General features: G+C 40.4%; 2 protein-coding genes across 2 annotated transcripts; both read left to right on the top strand.

Moving 5' to 3' along the window:
- Positions 1-2,637: 2,637 nt before the first annotated feature.
- On the top strand, positions 2,638-3,800 carry LOC130956749 (serine acetyltransferase 3, mitochondrial-like). The gene is given in 4 exon segments (XM_057883743.1): positions 2,638-2,679; positions 2,931-3,146; positions 3,148-3,586; positions 3,589-3,800. Coding segments are annotated over 4 exon segments (909 nt in total).
- A 13,350-nt stretch (positions 3,801-17,150) lies between these two features.
- On the top strand, positions 17,151-21,303 carry LOC130958151 (protein SIEVE ELEMENT OCCLUSION C). The gene is made up of 7 exons (XM_057885091.1): positions 17,151-17,292; positions 18,462-18,578; positions 18,668-19,125; positions 19,367-19,479; positions 19,576-19,703; positions 19,976-20,467; positions 20,563-21,303. Exons 1-7 carry the CDS (start codon positions 17,173-17,175, stop codon positions 21,178-21,180), a joined length of 2,046 nt encoding a protein of 681 aa, XP_057741074.1. The 5' UTR covers positions 17,151-17,172; the 3' UTR covers positions 21,181-21,303.
- The last annotated feature ends 3,126 nt before the right edge of the window (positions 21,304-24,429 follow it).

Here is a 24,429-nt window from a genome sequence, read left to right as displayed (position 1 = left end):
AAATTCCATCATTATTGTGATGGAGACTGGATGTAGGCTGCACTGCACTTAGCAGCTGAACCAGGATATATCTGGGTGTTATCTTCTCTCTCTTCCTACTTCAATTCTGTTTTTACTGTTCAAGATGAAAAATCAAAAATGTCTCGTGTCAAATGACGAGACAAAATGAAAATGTCTCGTGACTAGTGACGAGCTAAAAACAGAAAAGTTTTCTCTAAGTCCAGCAAGTATAAGCAAGCAAGAAGGGGCTAAGATTCAACCCCCCCTTCTCTTAGCCACTGAAACCATCACTATATGAAAGTCCCTGAAGGACTAAAGATATCTAAACCATCCAATGAATATTCGCAAGGGTTATACTCAATCAAATTGCAAAGATCTTTATACGGTCTAAAGCAATCTGGACGAATGTGGTATAATCGTCTTACTAAGTATCTGGCCAAAAATGGATTCAAGAATGATGATATCTGTCCATGTGTTTTCATAAAGAAATCTGCATCTGGATTCATTATAATTACTGTGTACGTTGATGATTTAAATATCATTGGGACTCCTGAAGAGATTCCAACAATTATAAAAACTCTAAAAGAAGAGTTTGAAATGAAAGATCTTGGAAGGACTAAATTTTGTCTCGGCCTGCAGATCGAGTATATAAAAAATGGGATCTTTATTCATCAAACAACATACACAGAAAAGATCTTGAAGAGATTTTATATGGATAAGTCACATCCATTAAGTACCCCAATGATCGTAAGGTCTTTGGATGTGGAAAAGGATCAATTCCGTCCTAAAGAAGAAAATAAAGATATCTTTGGTCCTGAAGTACCATATCTTAGTGCCATTGGAGCGCTAATGTATCTTGCTAATAATACAAGACCCGATATATCATTTGCTGTGAATTTACTAGCAAGGTATAGTTCCTTTCCAACCAGAAGACATTGGAGTGAAATCAAGCAAATCTTTCGATATCTTCATGAAACGGTTGATATGGGATTGTTTCATCCCTATGGATCCAAGTCACAACTAGTTGGCTATGCAGATGCCGGATACTTATCTGATCTACATAAAAGGAGATCACAAACAGGATACCTGTTCACATATGGTGGTACAACTATATCATGGAGGTCCACAAAACAGACGATAGCAACAACCTCCTCTAATCATGCCGAAATACTAGCGATTCATGAAGCAAGTCGCGAGTATTTTTGGCTCAAGAGTTTGATCCAATATATCCTGTCATCATGTGGACTGATTAATCATAAGATAGCTCAAACTGTCCTGTTTGAAGATAATACAACATGCATTGCTCAACTTAAGGGTGGATACATCAAAGGTGATAGAACAAAGCATATCTCTCCCAAATTCTTCTTCACTCATGATCTTCAAAATCAAGGGATAATTGATGTGCAACAGATCCGCGCAAGTGACAATCTGACAGATTTATTCACAAAGTCACTCCCAAAATCCTCCTTTGAAAGATTAGTACATGAGATTGGGATGCGTCGATTTCGAGACATTAAATGATGTCGACAAGAGGGAGAGACTGTACTCTTTTTTCCTTGGTCAGATTTTTTCCCATTGGATTTTTTCTTGACAAGGTTTTTAATGAAGCAGTCCCTATCACAAAGGATATTGTACTCTTTTTCCTTCACTAAAGTTTTTTTTCCCATTGGGTTTTCTTTAGTAAGATGTTAATGAGGCATAATCCTAAATGGACATCCAAGGGGGAGTGTTACGATATGGATGTCCATATCCATTCAATGTCTACTCAACATTATTCTTTCTTCCATTCAAGTACTATTGGAAAGTACAAACATTAAAGAGTATGCGGTGCATGTTTTCCAACCTTTAAAAAAGTGAAACCTTGAACTTGTATAAATAAAGGAATGGGTTTAGGCTTTTGGACACAGTAACAATAAACAAAAACAATTCTCTCTCTTTACTTTTAATTTACTAAATACTTCTTTCTCTCTATATATATATATCATTATTGAACTAATTATATTAATACTAGAGTTTTCTATTTATACATCTTTATTTTATATTTAGTATATCTTTTATTTATTTTACAATAGGCGAAAATTAAAACATATACAAGTTTGTAGCTACTTCTTCTTTATGTTACTTGACCACAATTATTGCTGCTGCTTTTTTTTTGTTGGTTTATATTGATGTTTCGGTCAAGAATAAGATAAGCTTGCTTTCTAATCAACTTGGGTTGGTCAAGTGGTTAGCTCACTCGTCCGCTTAAGTAAGTGTCGGGGATTCGAATCCCGCCTTGTGCATGCAGCAACCCATTGGTCAGCGACAGACCCTTAAATGGAATTCAAATCTGCGATAGATTAGTCCTTGACCTGTCGAGTTGGAGAATACTATGGAAAACCTAAAAAAAAAGATAAGCTTGCTTTCTAATTCAAAGATTGTGCAAACGAAATTATTATATGATTTTGTAGGCCCTAGACCTTTCTGACCTTATATAAAAAGTATATACAACATAAAGCATCAAATAATACATACGGAAGGTTATCAGGTGTACCGAGAATATCGGTATTCCAGTTGTTTTAACCGTTGATCTAAATTATAAAAAATATATATAATATATATTAATTAAAATCAACGGTTAAAACAACTGAAACACCGATGTTCCTAGGTACACCTGATAACTTTCCAATACATTATTTGGTAATTAATTAAACCTTTCTGACCTTTGTCAACCCAACACTAACCCAATTCTCTCTTCTCTTTCTTCTCAATCCAAAGTTCTTAACTTGCCACACCCCTTTTTCTCCTCTCACTCCTCTTCCTTCACCTAAAACCTTGCCTTCTAAGTCTTCTGCTTCAATTGATGCTTCAAGTTCAAAGTTGACCAAAAATAATTCAAGGGGTCAAAAATCTTCAGAAACAATTTCACTGATGGTGTTTGCAAGTACCAGGTGAAAACTCTTCAGACTACCCCTACTTTTGTTGAGGAAGTTCAAGAAAATGAAGCTGTGGATCTATGGCCGAAGATGAAGGAAGAGGCTGAACTTGATGTAACTGAGGAACCTATTCTGAATAGTTACTGCCAATCCTCAATTCTGTCTCATGATTCATTGGAATCTGCTTTGGCCAATTACCTTGCTAACAGATTAAGCAGTGCAAGCCTTCCATCCAAGTAACACACTCTTTGATCTTTTTGTTGGGATCTTGAAATCTGACCAAGAAATCATGGATTCTGTGAAGGATGATCTCAAAGCAGTTAAGGAAAGAGACCCTGCTTGCATAAGCCATGTGCATTGCTTCTTGAACTTCAAAGGCTTCTTAGCATGCCAATCTCATAGAGTTGCTCATAAGCTATGGCTTCAAGGAAGAAAAGTCTTGGCAGTTATGGTCCAGAACCGAGTTTCCGAGGTTTTCGCGGTTGATATTCATCCCGGTACTAAGATTGGAAGCGGGATTCTGCTTGATCATGTAACTGGATTAGCGGTTGGTGAAACTGCAGTGATTGGTAACAATGTGCCAATTTTGCATAGTGTGACTTTGGGTGGAACTGGTAAAGCTTTTGGTGATAGGCATCCAAAGATTGGTGATGGGGTTTTGATTGGTGCAGGACTTGTATTTTGGGGAACATTAAGGTTGGTGAATGTGCTAAGATTGGTGCTGGTTCTGTGGTGATTAAGGATGTTCCTCCTAGGACTACTGTTGTTGGGAATCCTGCTAAGTTGGTTGGAGGCAAGAACAACCCTGTTAAGTTGGACAAGATGCCTAGCTTCACCATGGATCATACTTCAAATATTACTGAATTTTATGATTACTGTATTTAGATTTTAGCATGCATTTACTCTTTGGTAGGTGTCTCAGGATATAGAACATATGAAAACAGGATACAAGGACAAGAAAAGATAGAAGAATTCTGTCTGTGTGATAAATTGTCTTGAGATAGAGAGATTTTGCCTATTTCTCCGAATGAGTTCGTTTTCCATGTGTTTCTCTGTATTTCTGTCCTGAGATAATTACCGAATAAGTCGGCTTAGAGTTGAAGCTTGAAACATGGTTTAGGGTTATATTCTTGATTTTGGGGAGGGTGGCTTCTTGTTTGTTATGTAAGAGTGAATCCATGTTCTCCTGCTAACAATAAACAAAAGGAAAACAATAACAGCAAAGTTCCCTCAGGACCATTGTATTAGTCTATCAGAAATATATAGTATGCAGAATGTTCGTTAGTCGGCTTCCGAACAGGTCGGGTGGACAGAAGATGCAAGATGGATAGGTGAGGATGTCTTAGTCTTGGTCGCACTGATTGTGGGTCTGCCGAGCTGGCGAGCACTTGTACTGGCGAACAGACGAGGGGGGGTGCCACCTGCAAAGACACTCCGACGCTCAAGTCAGCAATGTGCAGGCGGGCAGAATAATGGAGTGAGAGAATGTGACGTACCTCGGGGGAAGAGCCAATCTTCCCCTTATATACATGTCAGTAGTGGGCCCCTTACGTGACAGGCCCATATTCCCAAGGACGCTGTCCTGCAGCACGTGTGTGATCCGTACAGGAGGAAGAGCCAATCTTCCCCTTATATACATGTCAGTAGTGGGCCCCTTACGTGACAGGCCCATATTCCCAAGGACGCTGTCCTGCAGCACGTGTGTGATCCGTACAGGACGCGTGTCCGGGTCGGTTGTAGGGCGCGTGCCCGGGTCGGGTGTTACATGGGTCGGGTCGGCCCAAATCTGGTTCTGGGCCGGGCCGTAACAGTGCCCCCCACGCCCAATGGTAGTCGTGGGAGCTACCAATGGCGTGTCCGTCTCGCATCTCGTCTGGTCGGTCGCTCGTGGGGAGGACGTGCCCCAAGGCGTCTTGGTTGCTCAACAACCGTTTCATCGCCTCGTTTCCCTGCGCCGAGCATTGAATGCTCATAATGGGGTGAAAAACCCCGTTTGAAAAGACCATTTTGCCCCCAGGCGTTTCGCGCTCTGGAGGCAGCTTTTAAACGAGCGGTTTTTGGTATTTCTCCATTTTATGTACTTTTTTCCGCACCCTCTATTCTCCTTCCCCCTCCTTGCTACAAGGCTTTGCTGTGGTGCCTCCGTTCGGGTTTCTTGCTTTTACCAGATTCAACTCCATCTTCCTCTCATCATTCAGGTAATTTTTTCCTGATCCCTCCTTTTGTGCATTACTTCTGCATGCTTGTTATTTGGTTCTTTTTTCTGACTACTTACTGCGTAGCCTTAGTTGCGAGTAGACGTGTTAGGGGGGAAGTACCATTCTAGGGTAGGCTTTTTCTCGTTCCTTAAGTCTTCTAATCTTGTTTGCCGTTAGTCGGGAAGTCGTGGGGGGTGGTGTTTGTTTTCGGCCTGAGCGACCGATCTCTTAGACTAACTGGATGGTACCCCCATGTAGGTATGGCCCGCACGGTCTCCCGAGCATCCGTTAACCCTGCGGCTTACGACCAGTATGCTTGGGTCGTCTCAGATGTGAGGGATTCACCCAACCAATGAGCGAAGAGGAGCTCACCGAGTTCCGACAAGCCGGGTATCTATCTGTGGCGGGACTGACGAGGAGGCCAATTATGACGCCTTCGTCCCGGCTGCTCACGAGCGGTTGTATGAAATCAACTTCCAACCCCGCCAGTCGCCGACTGGATTTGGTTCTACAAGGCCATGTTCACTCAAGTCGAGTTCGCATTCCGTTTCAGCCTTTCAAATGGCGCTCTTAAACCGAATTTCTGTGTCACCGTCGCAGTTGCATCCGAACATTTGGGCTTCGATCCGCTGTTTCGAGATGGTTTGTGAATATCTCGACCTGCCGGTGTCCCGTAGATGTCTTTCTCTTTTTCTTCACCCTCACAAACCCTACCAAGCAGGGGAAACACAGGAAAGGGTTTATGTCCTTCCGGCTGCTCAGGGTCGGAAGATTTTTCGGCTTGTTCGAAGATTCTTACCATGGGTTTAAGGACAAGTATTTTAAGGTCCGTCCGGCCAAAGGTCGCCACCCCTTTTGGTTGTCTCTGGGGGGGGTACGGCTCATCCCGACTTATTGAGCTTCGGGGCAGGAGCCAATAGTTTTATTAAGGTAGTTTATAAAAACATGTCGGCAGAAGATCAGCAGATTGCCGAGGTGCTAAACGCGGTTTTTGGGAAGAACCCAGTAAATCCCCACCTCCTCATGGGTGATCGGGATTCCGGTCGTAATTATATTTGTGAGAAGCTCTTTACTTACGCTTATCTTTTTCCTTTCTTGTTGATATTATGTGACGACTAACCGACCTTACTTGTTTTCCCGCAGTGGATATGTCGGCGTCCGTGACGGGTCTTCCCGACTTGTTTCAAACTTTCCTTGGTGGTGGCGACGATGAGGAGAGTGACGAGCAACCCGCCTCAAAGGGACCTGATGCACCGGAGGACAAAGACGCTCCCGAGCAGAAGGCCGCAACCGATGGGATCGGGACCTCGGCTCAGGGCGCCTCGGTTGAAGGTGGCGAGGCGGCCCTTGTTTCTCCTATCCGTGAGGTTGTCGGGACTGGGGGTTCGATGCCCAATCCGGATGATGAGGAGGAGGTGGTGGAGGTCTCTAGCCTAAAGAGAAAGAGAAAGAAGACATCCACGGCGTCCTCTAGTCCTGAGGGTTGTCCTTACCGTCATGGAAAGGAATTTCGATGCCAGCAACTTCATAGATACCCAACTCATTCCTGGCACTGAGGAGTACTTCCACGAGTCTTCCCTTGCCGGGCAGGCGAGGTGGATGTACCGAACTTCTTCTGGGGCGCCGTGATAGCCCGGAAGGCCGAGTTTGAGCTATCCGGGATGGAGTCTCTCCGTCGGAAGTTGGACTCCGCTGGGAAGGCCAACAATGAATTGAAAAGTGAAGTGGAAACTCTTCGGGAGCGGTTGACTCAAACTTCGGAGAAGTTGGATGCCGCCGAGAAAAAGCCACCACCGCCGAGCAAAGCTACTTCCGCCGAACAAAAGTTAACCGCTGCCGAGAAGAAACAGAAAGAGTCGGACGCGACGATTGAACGTCTAGTCGAGCGTGAGATGGCTCTGGAGAAACAGGTCGGCGAAGCGCAGAAGCGTACGGCCGAAGTCGAGAAAGAGAAGCAGGCCGCGGAGGCCGAGCTGGCAACGTGGAAGGCGAAGTATAAAGATGTCGTTAAGCAGGGCAAGGCCGCGATCTTGGGTACTGAGGAAGCTCTCAAAGCTCAATTAAAGTTGTTGCTCCTGTTCGACACGTCGGCGATTGGTGTCCGCAAGGTTATTCTTGATGGCAAGGTTGTCGACGTCCCCAAGAAGTGAATTTCTTGTTTATAGCCTTTCGTGCAGCCGCTTTGTTATGACTTGTAAACTATCTTAGTCTTGGCCGTTTTTGGCTTGCAAACAATTTAGCCGTTTTATTTTGGCTTGTGATTAATGACCATTTTAGCCGTTTGCCCATGTTGTCGTGATAAGCTTTTTATTTGTCTGAGTGCGTTATCATTTCTAACCGTATTGGTTTATACTTCGTCGTTTACTCGCTTGCTCGTGTTATCGTTCCTATTAACCGTTTTTGGTTTGAAGTTGTTTAGACTGGCGGCCCGTGGCCTTTCGTGTAGTTGTTTGTTAAGACGTTGATTGACGACTTCCCGGGGTGATCAGTCCCGGGTCGCACGTCGTTGTCAGTCACGATGGGACGGTTTATCTGAAAAACTTAGATAGAACATGGTGGAGAATTTGCACAAGTATATCTTATTCGGTATCCACATAAAAGACTTGAAAGTTACTATGAAGTTCAAATGGCAAATTAACTACTAGATTAGCCGGCAGGTCGCTGCGTCCTCTAGAAGTAGAATCTTCTAAGGTTGTCCGCGTTCCATGTTCTCGGGACCTCCTTGCCATCGAGCCTTTCTAACTTAAAGGCCCCTTTTCCCATCACTTTCTTGATTCTGTATGGGCCTTCCCAGTTGGCCGCTAGTTTGCCTTCTCCTGGGGTCGGCAGGCCGATATCATTTCGCCTCAGGACAAGGTCGTTTGGTTCGAATTCCCTCTTGAGCACTTTGGTGTTGTAACGGAGCGCCACTCTTTGTTTTAGCGCCGTTTCTGTCAAGTGGGCCATTTCTCGGGCTTCTTCTACCAGGTCCTTTTCTACAGTTTCCTCTACTCCTTTCAAGAGCAATCGTGGGCTTGGTTCGCCGATTTCCACGGGTATTACTGCATCCACCCCGTACGTCAGTCGGAATGGGGTTTCCTTGGTGGAGGATTGCTCGGTTGTTCGGTAAGACCAGAGGACCGATGCAGCTCGTCGGCCCAAGCGCCCTTTTTGTTGTCCAACCTCTTCTTTAGCCCTGAAAGGATAACCTTGTTGGCGGACTCCACTTGTCCGTTCGTCCGAGGGGTGTTCTACCGAAGAGAACCTTTGCCTTATACCTAGGCCGTTGAGAAATTCTGTGAACTTTTTGTCAGCAAATTGTGTGCCGTTGTCCGAGATGACGACCTCTGGTATCCCGACCGTGTTATCACCTGCCTCCACATGAATTTTCTGCAATTGGCTGAGGATATGCTAGCCAATGGTTCGGCTTCTATCCATTTAGTATAGTAATCAATTGCCACTATGAGATATTTGACCTGCCCAGGGCCGACAGGGAAAGGCCCCAAGAGGTCGATTCCCCACTGAGCGAATGGCCGGGAAGTCGTCAGCAAGCTCAACTCGTTTGCCGGTGCCTTGGCAAAGTTGGCGTTCTGTTGGCACTTTACGCACTTTTTGACAAACTCTTTGGAATCCGCCATCATCGACGGCCAGTAGTACCAGCTCGGATCAACTTCCTTGCTAGGGCTTTTCCTCCGATGTGGTGCCCACAGCCCTCGTGGACTTCCCTAAGGACGTAGTCCGTTTGGTCGGGGTGTAGGCACTTCAGTAGGGGCTGGCTGAGCCCTTTTCTGAATAGCTGTCCTTGGATGACGGCGTATTTGGCCGCTTCCCTCCTTAATTTCACCGCATCCTTTTCGTCACCAGGGACTTGGCCGTGTTCTAAGTAGTTGGTGATGGGGTCTAGCCATGAAGAACTTAGGGTTGTTATGTGTAGTGCAATTGCAGGTTCCCTTGTCATGCCTTGGATGAGAGACCGGTTTCCCTCCCCTGGCTTAGTGCTGGCTAATTTTGATAGGAGGTCTGCTCGTGCATTCCTTTCTCTGGGTACATGCTGGACCGTGACCTCGTCAAACTTTTGGCTCAAGCTTTTGACCTTTTCCAAGTACTTCTGCAACAAGGGGTCCTTGGCTTGATAGCTGCCGTTTACTTGGGAAGTGATGACTTGGGAGTCGCTGCATACTTCCAGCCTTTTTGCACCGACCTCTGTTGCTAGGGTCAAGCCTCCTATGAGGGCTTCGTATTCTGCTTGGTTGTTTGAGATGGGAAACTCGAATCTGACTGACTGCTCGTATACGACCCCGTTTGGACTTTCTAGGATGATCCCGGCTCCTCCGAAGGTCTGGTTGGAGGCTCCGTCTACATGGAGCTTCCACCGTGTACCCATGTCTTCGCCTGGGTCTCTTGTTACTTCAACCAAAAAAATCTGCCATGGCCTGTGCCTTGATGGCTTGTCGGGGCTCGTACCGTATGTCATATTGAGAGAGCTCGATGGACCAAGTCATCATTCTTCCCGCCAGGTCGGGTTTTTGGAGAACTTGTCGGATCCCTTGGTCCGTTCTGACGACCACCTGGTGACTCTGGAAATACTGTTTTTAACCTTCTCGAGGAAGTTAGGAGTGCTAAGGCTAGCTTTTCCAACTTGCTATATCTTAACTCTGCTCCTTGTAGGGCCCTGCTTATGAAGTAGACTGGTTGCTGGGTCCTCCCGTCCTCCCGCACTAGTACTGCGGCCAGGGCTTCGCTTGTTATAGCGAGGTACAGGTACAGTGGTTCTCCGTCCCTTGGCTTCCCGAGAACGGGAGGTGCCGCTAGGATTTCCTTGAAGTGTTGAAAGGCTTCTTCGCACGCGGGTGTCCATTCAAACGCCATCCCTTTCTTCATGAGGTTGAAGAATGGTAGGGCCTTTGTCGCCGAGGCCCCGAGAAACCGGGGAAAGTGATGTTAATCGCCCTGCCAACCTCTGGACGTCCTTGACACAGCCCGGGCTCTTCATCTGAAGTATTGCCTGGCATTTCTCCGGGTTGGCTTCTACCCTCTCTGAGTTATCATGAATCCCAGGAACTTGCCGGCTTCCATGGCGAAGGCGCACTTGAGGGGGTTCAGCCTCATACCATGTTGACGGAGGGACGCAAACACACTTGCCAGGTCGTTTAGGAGGTCGTCAGGTCGTGTTGTTTTTGCCAGGATGTCGTCCACGTAAACTTCGACCGTTTTCCCTATGAGGTCGTGGAATATCCTGTTCATCAGCCTTTGATATGTCGCCCCTGCATTTTTCAAGCCAAACGGCATTACCTTGTAGCAAAAAGTTCCTCCTGGCGTTATGACGCCGTTTTATCTTCGTCTGGTCGTGCATCGGTATCTGATTGTAACCGGAGTAGGCGTCCATGAAACTCAGATATCGGTACCCTGCCGCGGCGTCGACGAGTGCATCTATGTTGGGGAGGGGGAAGCAATCTTTGGGGCATGCTTTGTTAAGGTCAGAGTAGTCCACGCACATTCTCCATCTGCCATTGTGTTTTTTCACCAATACCACATTTGAGAGCCACGTTGAGTAGTCCACTTCTCGTATGAAGCCTGCTTCTAGGAGGCCGGCCGTTTGCTTGGCTACCTCCTCTGCTCTTTCCGCCGACATCTTTCTCCTTCGTTGAGCCACTGGGCGTGCTTCCGGCTTGACGGCTAGGTGATGGGAGATGATTTGTGGATCTATGCCCGGCATGTCGGCTGGCGTCCATGCGAACAGGTCTTTGTTGGCCCTTATCATTTCAATCAAAGGCTCCTTCAACTCATGTGGGAGGTTCTTGTTGACGAATGTGAACTTTTCCCCTTCGTTACCGATGCTAAATTTCTCCAGCTCTGGCATCGAGGTCGGCTAGGAATACGCCGGATGCTTCCTTGGACTTCTTTCTGAGGGAAAGGCTGGCGTTGTCACAAGCGACCGCCGTCTCGAGGTCTCCTCTTATGGTCCCTTGGATCCATCATCGGACAAACTTCATAACTAGTAGCTTGGTGTTGATTATGGCTTCAAATCATTGATTGTTTTTCTTCCCAAGATTGTGTAGGCTGTGAGTCTCGGAGGATTACGAACTCGGCCATCGCCGACCTCCGACCCTGCGCCTGTCCCACCGAGATTGGTATGGAATGACTCCGTCTGGTTTGATGAAGTGGTCGCCTAACCCGATACCCCGTGCTGGTGTGTCGTCAGTCGGCATCCTTCAGCCCTAGTGCGTCGAACACGTTGCGGAACATGATGTTTGAATCAGCTCCTGTGTCGACAAGGATCCGTTTGACGAGGCCGGTTCCCACTCTGGCCGTTATGACCATGGGAGGGTTTTCCGGGGCGTTGCTGAACCATTGGTCTTCTGGGCCAAAAAATGGACGTAGGTTTCTTGGTACTCTGCACGGGTGGAGATGATCGCCAAAACCTTGGCGTCCTTTTTGTGTGCCGACCGGGATTTTTGGTGCGGCGTTCTTTGCCGTTACCACGTTTATCACGGTGAGGCCATGTTCCCGCCTTCGGTTCCTGCCGTCGCCTGGTCGAGCGCGCCTTGGCTTCCTCCTCATCTTGATCGCGATAACGCCTCTCGGCTCCCTGATGAGATGGGAGAACGCGGCTAGCTTTCCTTCCCTTATCGCCTGTTCTAGTGCATCCTTCAGGTCGAAACAGTCCTGTTTTGATGGCCATACTCCTTGTGGTAATCACAGTAAAGGTTCTTGTTTCCTCCTGTTCGGTCCTTAAGTGCTCGGGGCTTCGGAGATTCCCTTCTCCGCTATCTGTTGGTAGACCTCCACGATGGGGAGAGTGAGTGGGGTGTAATTGTTGAATTTCCCGACCCCTGGGGATGGTCGAGGTGCCCTGTTTGACGCCTCTTCCCTAGCTTTTTCCTTAGCTCTCTCTCCGTCGACGGCTGCCGTGCTTGGCTGTAACCGGACTGCCGTTTGTTGGCACCACGACTCGGCTGACTTCCTCGTCGTTTATATACTCCTTGGCCACTGTTTGATTTCATGCATCGTCCAAACTGGTTTCGTGGTGAGGTGTCCGAAGTTCTCGTTGAGGAGGCCGTTCGTTAGGCAAAGACTGGCCACCGAGTCGTTAAGCCGTCAATTTCCAAGCATTCGTCGTTGAACCGATCCAAGTACTTCCTCGTCGATTCCTTGTCTCTGGGTTTCCCCAAAAGTTGATGGTGCTTAGCCTTTGCTATTCGCGTTGTGAATTGAGCAGGAAAGCGCGCTGTGTCTGAGAAATTGTAGATAGAACCTTGGGGGAGGCCGTTAAACCATTTGATCGCTGGTCCTGCTAAGGTCACCGGGAAGGCGCGGCATCTCACTTCGTCGCCTACCCCCTCTAGATTCATTCTGGCCTCGAAGGCCGTCAGGTGTTCTAGAGGTCTTGAGTTCCGTCGTACCTCATGTCCGTTGGCTTGTCGAAGTGTTTCGGCAGCCGGACTTCGAGGATAGATCGGTGGAACGGGGTGGCGCCCATTATCACAGTTGTCGTGTTCTTCCGTCTTCGCGACCTCTTGTCGCTCGGTCGGTCTGCCTCGGAGTAGATGATCGTGTCATTTCGTCTCCTCATTATGGTGACTCCTCCCGCGAACTCTCTGCTTCCGTCCGCGGGCGGCTTTCGGTAAGAGTCTTCCTCCTCGCTTCCGGGAGACGGGGTATAGCTCGGATCGGTAGAGCGTCCGTCCCGCTCCCGTCGGCAAGCTGCCGCTCCAGGTTCTGACTCGGTGGCGCGCTCTTGCATTATTATGGCGCATCGCCGCCCGTTCCTCCGAATGGTCGTGTCCCCGTGCGTCGTGGGGGGACCTTCGCCGCCCCCCTTGCGAGGACGGAGCTGCCCCCTCCGCTCCGGCAGCCCGGCCTTGGTCGCCAAGACCCAGTACAACCTCCATTTAGAGTCCCCACAGTCGGCGCCAATGTTCGTTAGTCGGCTTCCGAACAGGTCGGGTGGACAAAGATGCAAGATGGATAGGAGGATGTCTTAGTCTTGGTCGCACTGATTGTGGGTCTGCCGAGCTGGCGAGCACTTGTACTGGCGAACAGACGAGGGGGTGCCACCTGCAAAGACACTCCGACGCTCAAGTCAGCAATGTGCAGGCGGGCAGAATAATGGAGTGAGAGAATGTGACGTACCTCGGGGAAGCCATCTTCCCCTTATATACATGTCAGTAGTGGGCCCCTTACGTGACAGGCCCATATTCCCAAGGACGCTGTCCTGCAGCACGTGTGTGATCCGTACAGGACGCGTGTCCGGGTCGGTTGTAGGGCGCGTGCCCGGGTCGGGTGTTACATGGGTCGGGTCGGCCCAAAGCTGGTTCTGGGCCGGGCCGTAACACAGAACAACAAAGCTGTATCTATAATATGCAGGGATTTTGTTGTTGTAAGGTTTCAGAACCACCTTTCTGTAATAAATACTACAATAATTTAGGTTGTGTTGCTTGTATAGTATCTTACATAGTATGTTCTTGTTATGTGGTTCTCCTTGTGAGACCTGCTTGTTTAATAAATTGCAACCAAATTGTGTGCAGTTATGTAATAAGATCAGTAAAAATCATAGATAAAAACTTGCAGCCTCAAATAGTCTTCCACCAGGACCACAGGAACTATCAAGCTTTGGTAGCATACATCACTTCATCGGCCATAGTTCTCGCTTCGCCGGAGATTGCCAAAGAGATCTTGAGACACTGCCTTTGCATAGAGACCTTGCTTTCTTGCTGCAGAAGTTGTTTGCTTCACAAAAGTGGCTGCATGTGATTAGTGGAGTGATGCATAAAGTGAAGGAGATGTATAGAACTAGTGATATGATTCTTGATAATATATCAAGACAAAATCAACAACCAAGAATGTTGATAAAAGATGGTAGTCTTCTGTCTTTTGATATGATATATAAATGCACTCGAATTATCTTGGTGCTGACAAAAGTGCTTCCGAATTTCATTATCGATAAAAATACCTTCAAATTATTTTAGAACGTGTCAAAAATGCGACAAAAAGTAGAGCAAATCTATGATCATGGTGGAGTATTTTTGTCATGTTTCTAAATTCCAAAGTATTTTTGTGAGCGACAAAATTATTGGAATGTATTATTCCAAGTGAGAACATTTTTCATCTGAGTTTCTATTCTTCCTCTGCACATTGTCTCCTTCCCGAACTCTCTCATTTTCGATTTGTTCGATTCTGGTTCTCTTATCTAGCAAACCATAGAGTTAGGATATCTTTATTTATTAGGTATACAATTTGTTCAGGACTGACTTTGAATGATGGGATCTGCAACTTGACAAGGTCGTCAAGCAGTTTTCCGGATTTCGTGCAAGCGGCGGAAGATGGAATATGTAAAGACACTCCAACCCTCAAATTAGAGGGAATCTCCCAAAGTTAAGATTTAGGATTCTTTGGTGTGCCATACTTGGGAGAGTCCGAAGCTCCCCTTATATGGATTACTTTGAGATTCCAAAATCATGCTTATATAAGAAGATACTATTTCGTATCAGAATATGATTGATGGAATGATTTGCGACGGATCGAGAGGTCTTGGGTAATTGGGCCAAGGGGGACGAATTGGGCCCAAGGGCCAGATTTTTGTCGAGCCTGGTTGAGAGGCCGGGTCCGTAACACAATTACATTCATTACAATAATGAAACCTAAATTACTTCTCAAGATTTCAGTATAATAACGGACGTCTCCATATTGCTCGCTCTTCTTTTTCAGGATGAGTTTCTAGATAGTACCGAGAATCTGGTCATTCCTCAACACTGTCCTTATTAATGATGAAATGAGATGCTTCTTTGTTCTTCTCCATCTTTATGCATCCAAAAGCAAAAGTAAAAGCAGTAGTTCCATACTTACATACTGAGACTCATTTTTGGTGACCCACGCAAAATAATGTATTAGAGAAAGAAAAGTTGTATATATAGATCACATCCCTTTTTTTATTGAAAGATCTTTTTGATAATATAATTCCATTAGGTTGGTAATCTCACACTGAAGATGGAACTGCAAATGCAATTATTAATGAGTCACAAATGTATGAGTTAACATGTGTCATTTTTAAAATGGTACAATATTATATTATTATTACTTACATATTCTACCCTCAACAAATCACTGACTATTAATGTCATTAAAACATTTTACAATATAATTACATGCTAATTAATACACTATCATTAAAATTAGTCAACAAAATTAATTATTATTTATGTATAAATAATATATATAATTTAATTTATTTTTAATATATATTTTATATTTTAATAATGTGTATTCTACATTAATATTAATTAATTTTGATGACTAATTTTAATATACGTATAATATAATTAAATAAAAAACAACAATTAAAATCATAAAAAGTAATTTGCTAAACTTTGAAAAAAAAATTAGAATCTTAATTAGGAGTGACAACGGCACGGGTAGGGACAGGATTTTGCTCTATTCGATCCCGCCCAGCAATAACTTGCATAAAACCCACCACACTCCTACCTGCGAGTAGTAAAAGGTTGAACCTTAATCCGTCCCCTATCCGTCCTTATAATTATTAAAATCTAATAAACAAAATTAAATTTCAAAATTTATATAACCACCATCACATACATATTATAAATTAAAGTAAAATTTTAAATATAATACAATATTACCAATCATTTTACAAATTATTTTACATATATTACACATATTATATATTAAAATTATATATTATATATATACCGGAGTGGATAGTATCTAAACCCGCCCCGCTAAAAATCTGCTCCGATGCAGGATACTTAATTGTCCGCCTCAAGCGGATAGGGACAGAGTGGGTACCCACAGGTTCGAGTGGTGTTACCATCCTAATCTTAATCATTTTGATAATTAAATTCAACTAAGATGGTTCAAAAGTTTAAGAATTAATAATTAAAAATTTTAATTAAAAAATAAAAAATATAATAAAAGACTTAATTAAACTTAATTATAAAATTAATTTATTCTCTTATCATTTTTCTAATTGGCCTAACAGCTTCACGTTGAAAGAAATTTGTTCCAAATAATGTAAAGATAAAGAGAAAACAAAAAGTAAAAGTGAAGAGACATTCCTTTTAATCTTTTGGGAGATATTAACAATTTAGCATATAGCGTAGATATATTATTTGTGCTTATTTTTCTCTTATATATTGAAATGATATTTTTTTAATGAGATATGAGATTTAGACAATACAATTTACGCGTTTTAATAATAATAATAATAATAATAATAATAATAATAATAATAATAATAATAATAAGAAATTAAAGTAGATATTATTTTAATCAACTATGTTAAGTATATACAAAAAAAAGTATATACTAAAAATTAATTATAAAATTAATTATCTGTATAAAATATATGTTTAAATAATATAAAATATATTTTAAAAATACATTAAACAATATTTATATTCATACACAAATATATAATAGCTAATTTTGTAATTAATTTTTAGTAATATTATTTGTAAGTTAAAATTTAGCCACAAATCTTTAATATATTTATTTATAAATATATATATTATTTAATTTGATTTTAATATGTATTTATATTGCAATATGTATTTTATATTAAAAAATGCTAAAAGATAAGTAAAGTTTATTGTTTTTGACTAATACTTTTAGCCATTAGTCTAAATGGTTTTTGTTTAACAATCTAACGACATACTTTTAATCTACACACTTAAATATTGCTGATTTACTAGTGACCAAAACTAATAAATTTTATTAATTATTTAATATTTTTTATATTAATAGTTAATTTTAATAACTAATTTTAATATATACTATTAAATATTTTTATATTTTAATATACAAAACAAAATAAATATACCAAATATTTATAGAGGCATACATATGAACTATTATGGACCCTATTTAAGTATAGCAAAGAAGTAACCTCATGGGGAAAAAAAAAAAGGAAGTAACCTCATGCGTGTGTCGCATAAAAAGAAGATACTTGATTCTTTTTTACATAGCATGCTTAAATAGTGGGATTATTTTCACCATTATATTGCATTGTTTCAGCCATGGATTTTCATAAAAGGCACTCAGTTTCCCTGCTTTCAACTTCTAACATGCTAGATGATATTCTCATAAAGAAGCTTCTCCTCACACACGATCCAGATGGTCGTTGGTTGGATTCTGAGACTATGCTTCAGGCTGTTGGAAGTGTTATGTTTCATGCTTCAACAATAGTTAGTAATCATATTTCCACCCCCAAATGCATTCACACTATTAAACTCTTTATTTATTCATAACTCTCACTCTTCTTTTTCTCTTTGTCTTGTTTAGGATATAGATCCATAAACAATAGTATCGTTTTGGAATATAGATACTTACACCATCTATCAAGGATGATGAGGTCGTGAGATCCATAACTACTTTCAACATTATCCAAGATAGATGGTATAGATTTGGTGTCTATATGTCAAAAAATAATTAGGGAATTAACTTTTTTTCAACCAACTTTTTTAAACTTAAATTCTAGACTATAAACGAAAAGTATAAGTAAACAATGAGAATACTAAACAATGTGAACAATAAATATGTCGAATGTTCAATTCAATAGGTATGCAGATGATTATGTTCATTATTTTCAATTGGATAGTTATTTCTTTTGATTTAATTTACTCATGCACAGTTAACAATAATTGGATGTTCAATTCACTAGGTGTGCAGATGGTTATTCTAATATTAAGGCTTAGAAAATAATTTAGGAGTGGAGTGTTTTTAACTTTATTAGGTCAATTCTAAAGCCCATTGTTTTCATTGTTTACAAAAGTCATTGTGTACCTAACAAAACTCGACTATAAATTATAAATTCTTAACCCTAAATATTAGATTATACCTAATTCTAAAGTTGGCTAATATTTACTAACCAAAAGTTGGTTCCTGTACTTTCTCTATGTGAAATCCATTTGTATGGGTTTATTATGTAAGGTGCATTGTTATTTTGATATAAATAATTGATCATTTTTTAAGATGAAAATGTTCAGCATTAATATTTAGTAAGAAGTACCTAAAAACTGAAAATATATGATCATAATAGTTTCGTTAATAGTGTCTTACTAATTTAACTAGTGCAAGTATCCATCTATACCAGATGGATCATTGATATGATTATTCAAATGTAATTTGATATTCAAGAAAAATTCAACAGTTGAATGATGATACCATACATTATTGAACATAGAGATCTTAACCTTTTCCAATCAGAATATCATTAGATTCATAGTTTTGCAAGCACTGCTCAAAAAATATATTGACATAAAAAAGTAATAATGATAGTGCCTTTTTTTTTTTTCCCTTTTACCTTACTGAAATGTTCAGATAATGATTTCTCAATTGGCTTTATTTGCTTCAGGTGGCTTCTAATTTATCCTCTGCCTTCTTTCCAATTCTGAAGAACGACATAACCGAAATTGAACAGCTTGATTGTCCTGAACCATTAGGATGCATCATCAGCAAAATTTCATACAAGGTATTACTTCAATTTGTTAAATTCGACAACATTGGATCACTCGACACATTCCTTGTAACACAAGTAATTAACATCTATAATATTGGCAGATTGTCTGCAATTGCAAAAGCTCCGCGGACGGCGATCTCAACTCAAGGATACTGAGTTTGTTTGATTTGATTAAGGATTACAGATGGGATGCGAAAGTAGTTCTAGTCCTAGCTGCTTTCGCTGCAAGATATGGCGAATTCTGGCAACTCATACAGCTTCGGCCACAGAACACTTTGGCCGATTCAATAGCGAGGATTAAGCAACTACCCTTCAATTTAAGGCCACTGCGGCCACAAATCAAGGCATTGAGCTTGTTGGTTAAGACAATGATGGAAGTTGCAATGTGCATTATTGAGTTTGAATCTTTTCTACCACATCAGCATTTAGAGCTTGGAAATGAAACAGTAACTGCCACAAAGTCTCTGGTGTATGTTGCTGTTTACTGGATCATTAGAAGCAGCTTTGCATGCTTTTGTCAACTCATGGATCTCAGAACCAAGAACAAACATGACCAAGTGCATGTTCTTTCCCTTGAGGCTTGAGGCTTAGTGATTAATTAATTTTAAAAACATATTCTTTTTGCTTACTAAATATAGTTACTGTAGATATTATACATGATAGTAGGATAAGGCTTTGTTGTTCTCGTAAATTATATCTAAATTTATGTAAGGCTAATATTGTAATTAGCATAATTTCTTACATTTACTAATATTATATATATATATTTTTGTCCTAACCTGTGTGTTGTTTGGTTTCAGGTATTCAGATTCAACAATAATTGCTGCTTGGGAGCTCTCAAGTTTGGCATATAGGTTAGGAAGTATATGCAACATTCTCAGAGCACAGGTGGATTTGTGTCACCAAGAAATAGGTTACTTTTCTGGTTCATAAGTGTTGTTTCTTCTTATAATGGAACTATAGTTATATATTAAAACAATTCTGAGTTATCCACTAATTAATGTTTCAGAGAGAAACGTACAAGACAAGCTATTGAATCTTGCTGATGAGGTTCACATTGATAATCAGAAGGTTCTCAATTTATTGTTTCCTTCAAAGAATTACTTGCCACTGAAGGATTGCTCAAAAAACGTGAAGGTATAAGCAGATCAATTGGCATATGAAATTCAAAAATGTTATTTGTATACCAAAATTAACCACTAAAATCAACCACCACCAATGTATTTGTGTATAAATATATGTGTGGTTTAATTTATTTTTAATGTGTATTTGTATTCCAACATGTATTTTATACTGGTGGCTGATTTTAGTAACTAATTTTGGTGTACACGTAGCATAGTTGTATTAAATTATATTGAAAGTGATAAATATAGGAACATGATAATACAGTGATTCTCCTAATTTTGCAGCTTGGTGTGACTAACCTGAAAGATAAGATAGTTCTTCTTTTAATCTCAAAGCCGAAGCTACTTGCGCTCGAAGAATTACTCTTACTAGTTCAGCAAACATGTGATCATCCTTTGAATGAGAGATTCAAGGACAGTTATGAGATTGTGTGGATTCCATTTCCATCTTCTGGTACATCATGGACTGATGCTGAACAGAGTAGTTTCGAATTCTTATCGAATTCTCTGCCTTGGTATGCTGTTTGGAAGCCAAGGCTACTAAGCTCAGCTGTAGCGAAGTACATCAAAGATAAATGGAACTACAGAGATGATCCTGTAATTGTCACACTCGATTCGAATGGAACGGTTGCGAATTGCAATGCTCTTGATATGATCATGATTTGGGGCGTTCGAGCTTATCCGTTTTCAGCTTCAAAAGAGGCAGAGCTCTGGGAAGATCAGAATCTCACAATGCAACTTTTGCTAGGTGATATCAACCCTCTTCTTGCATATTGGGTAGGAGTTTGTTTCATAGTGTATTTAGATAAGAAGAATATTTGTCTCTTGATATTTCTATATTTCTAAGCCAATCACCTTAACAACTTTGTCAGGTTGAAAAAGGCAAAAACATTTGCATTTATGGGAGTGAAAACCTGCCATGGATCCAACAATTCAGTGACTGCATAACCAAGCTCAAACAACAAGGTCTGCAGCTAGAAACAATATATGTTGGTCATAGTAACTTCACTGAACAAATAAAAAATATAATGTCAAGTTCTACTGAGATTAATGAGAGTAGCCAACTTTCCTTTACAAAAATGCAACTCTTCTGGATTCGGTTGGCGAGTATGAGAAGATCGAAACTCAGACTAGGAAAGACACCAAGTTCTGATCAAGTTTTGGCAGAGTTATCAGCAATGCTTGACATGAATGATAAAAAGGAAGGTTGGGCAGTGATTGGAAGTTGTTGTAAAGAAGATAATATTATAAGGCTTCAAGGAATGGTTTTGATGGATTTTTTAGGGAGATTTGACGAGTGGGGTGAAGATCTAGAAAGGTTTGGTTTGGTTGGTACTGCAAGAAAGTTCTTAGACCCTAACTTTGTTGTTGAAGGTCCTTGCAATCACTCTTACATGGTTTCATCAAGTGAAGGTTCAACTCAAGGGAGTGTTGTAACTTGTCCAGTGTGCAACTGTCCTATGAAGAAGTTTGTGGTGTATCAACCATGATTGATTATCATAAAAGACAGTTAGAGTTGAATTCCTTGGCTTTGTTATTCTTATAACCGTAAACTGTCTCTAATTTCGGCCTATGCTTGTTTTTGGTTGTTTTGTTTGTGGAGCCAACATGAACTATGATATTAAAATGGGTGACAATTGTAATAATATTTCTAACCTAAACCATTTTAGTTTTCGTTGGTTATTTTACTTTTGTTTTGGTTCCTTTTTTTTTTTTGGAGTTGGAGACGGGAGAAGTTTGGGCCTTTGGGGAGTTGTTTCCTATTTCCACTTCTCTCTGTATTGTCATATTTAACCATATTTTTATTTATAAACTTTTGTAATAGTCCAGTTTGGTGTCTTCTAATTCTTTTGGACAGATAAAGAATTAGATTTTAAATCTATAATTACTTGATTATTATGGTTTTGACAACTGAATTGAATTGGTCTTTTTTTCCAATTATGTTACACATCCATATAATTTTTCATTTAAGTCTATTCAAGCTGACTCAATACTAAAAAAACCCAATCTTATTAAATGAAACATGACTCTACACACCCAGACGCACGAAACATTAACATATTCATTCGCGCCTTGATATGAAACAACCTTCCTTCTTCAACATTGAAATCGCTACTGGAGAAGTTCGAATTTCTCTCAAAGTCTCTCAAACTTCACTCGTGTTCTCTGCAGAAATCATTACTGGAGAAGAATCGCGAGAAGATTTCGAAAGGAAGAAGAAAATACGAATGAAAACAAGAATAGAGACTACGAAAAGCTATAATAAAAACTACTGTTCATTTAAAATCTTGTAATATCGCATTTCTCTTAGTTGCATTTTAGGTTTACTGAATTGAGTTACTTCATTTAGTAGATTGACTTAATCTAATTCCATTTTTTTTTTGGCGTAACTAGGGCATAAAAATCGAAATGTGTTCTTATTTTCTTTCTGTTCAGAGGAGTTGCTCATTTTCATTCATTTGATTGTTAGTGTGTTTAGTTGAGTCCTTTTGTATGCAGAAATGATTTACTTGATGATTGAACGTTTATCACGTTTTCTTCAACACATTATTGGTGTTCGGTTTACTGGTGTTTGTCATTTGATTCACCTGATTGTTAGTGCGTTCAGTTGAGTTCTTTTGAATGCAGAAATGATTTACTTGATGATTGAATGTATATCATATTATATTCATCAAATGATTGGTGTTCGGTTCACAAGTGTTTGTCATTTGATTTACTTGATTGTTAGTGCATTCAGTTGAGTTCTTTCATACAGAAATATTTTTCTTGCTGATTGAATGTTTATCAAGTTTTATTCATAACATCAATAAAATTCAGTTCAGTGGAGTTGGTTATTTTAATTCATTTGATTATTAGTGTGTTTAGTTGAGTCCTTTCACATGCAAAAATAATTTACTTGATGATTGAATGTTTATCACGTTTTATTCATCATATGAATGGTGTTCAGTTCACTGGTATTTGTCATTTGATTCACCTGATTGTTATGTGTTCAGTTGAGTTCTTTTGCATGCAGAAAAGTTTTTCTTGATGATTGAATGTTCATCACATTTTATTCAGCACATGAATGGTGTTCGGTTCAGTTGGGTTGGCCATTTTGATTCACTTGATTAAAATATGCATGATTGTGCTTGTCAGTGTATTGAGTGAAGTATTGACCAAATTTTTTTGGCTTCAGGCTTGAATATGGTCCAAATATTCTGTTGCACAAACTGAACAAAATCAGAGACTAAGTGATTCAGGCATCTGAAGAAATAAGACTCCCAAAGACATTTGCTGTCCTCTCCAACCCTTATTGTAAATTCACATTTGAGGATATAGATAGTAAATAGGATATACTTTGTTTGACTGGTTATAATTAACACTATTTTGTTTAACTTGTTTAAAAAACCAAACAATGTATATATGTGAATATTAATGTAAATGTTATTGAAAATTTAATGTTAATGTATATATCTAATTCAAGATGGATTAGTCCTTGTCTTGTTGGTCTAAGATGTTAATATATATATATATATCTGTTGGAACTGTCTGGCTGCTGTTTTATTCCAGGTTGACAATGAATGGAATCAGGGTATTTATCAAACATTAAGAGCCCCAAAAAAAATAAATGAACAACCGAAAAAGTGCATATATCAATATAGCAGAGAGATAATTTAAAAAAAATGTTGCTATTAGTATTCAGTTTCAGAAACACCTGAACTCTTTGGAATAATTTTTGTAGAACTTTTCGACTTCTTCTAGTGTCTTGAAAATCATCCAGACCTTTGGGACAAATTGTTCATCCACAACATACCTGGTCTGTAGAATGAACCGAACATGTTATTATGGTGAAACAATTGTATAGTACTAAATGAATGGAACATTATCCATTATATAAATTCAAATTCAAACAGTTTTTCGCATAATGAACCAAACACGTCATTATGGTGAAACAATTGTATAGTACTAAATGAATGGAACATTATCCATTATATAAAATCAAATTCAAATAGCTTTCTGCATAATGAACCGAACACGTTATTAAGGTGAAACAATTGTATAGTACTAAATGAACAAAACATTATCCATTATATAAAATCAAATTCAAACCGCTTTCTGCAGAATGAATCGAACACGTTATTATAGTGAAACAATTGTATATTACTAAATGAACGAAATATTATCCATTATATAAATTCAAAACACCTGTGTCTACAATTGAGAGATTATTAATTCAATTCAATTCAGAACATATGCGTACATTCAATTCAATTCAATTTAACAATTGCATTCCATTCAATTCGATTAAAAAAAATCCAAACCTCGTCCGTTTGATTCGTTTCAGAAGAATAATCCAAAATGCTCTCATTCAACTGATTTGAAGTTGAATCATTCATTGCTTTGATTGAATATTGAAATATGAAAATGAAGAAGATAAATCCACAAAATCAAAGAAGAAAAAGAAGAAGAAGGACGAGCAACAGAGAAGAACAACGAGCAGAAGAGAAGAAAAAAGAAGAAGAACGACAAGCAGCAGAGATTGTAGATCCAAAAATTACAATGCAAGTCATTAACGTTGAAGAAGAAAAAAAGAAGAAGATTGTTTACGTTGAAGAAGAGGTATACGTAAATCTGTTACGTTGATAGGAGGTAGAGAGGGGCGTGCGTATATTTCACGTAACTTGGGGGGAGGTGCGTTAAAGAAAAAGTGCTTGGATGACTTGGATAGGTTTTTTATATGGAGGTGGAGCATTATTGCT

Source organism: Arachis stenosperma, chromosome 10, assembly GCF_014773155.1.
Source record: "Arachis stenosperma cultivar V10309 chromosome 10, arast.V10309.gnm1.PFL2, whole genome shotgun sequence".
Classification (NCBI taxonomy): Eukaryota; Viridiplantae; Streptophyta; class Magnoliopsida; order Fabales; family Fabaceae; genus Arachis; species Arachis stenosperma.
This window is presented reverse-complemented; position numbering and strand designations above follow the sequence as displayed.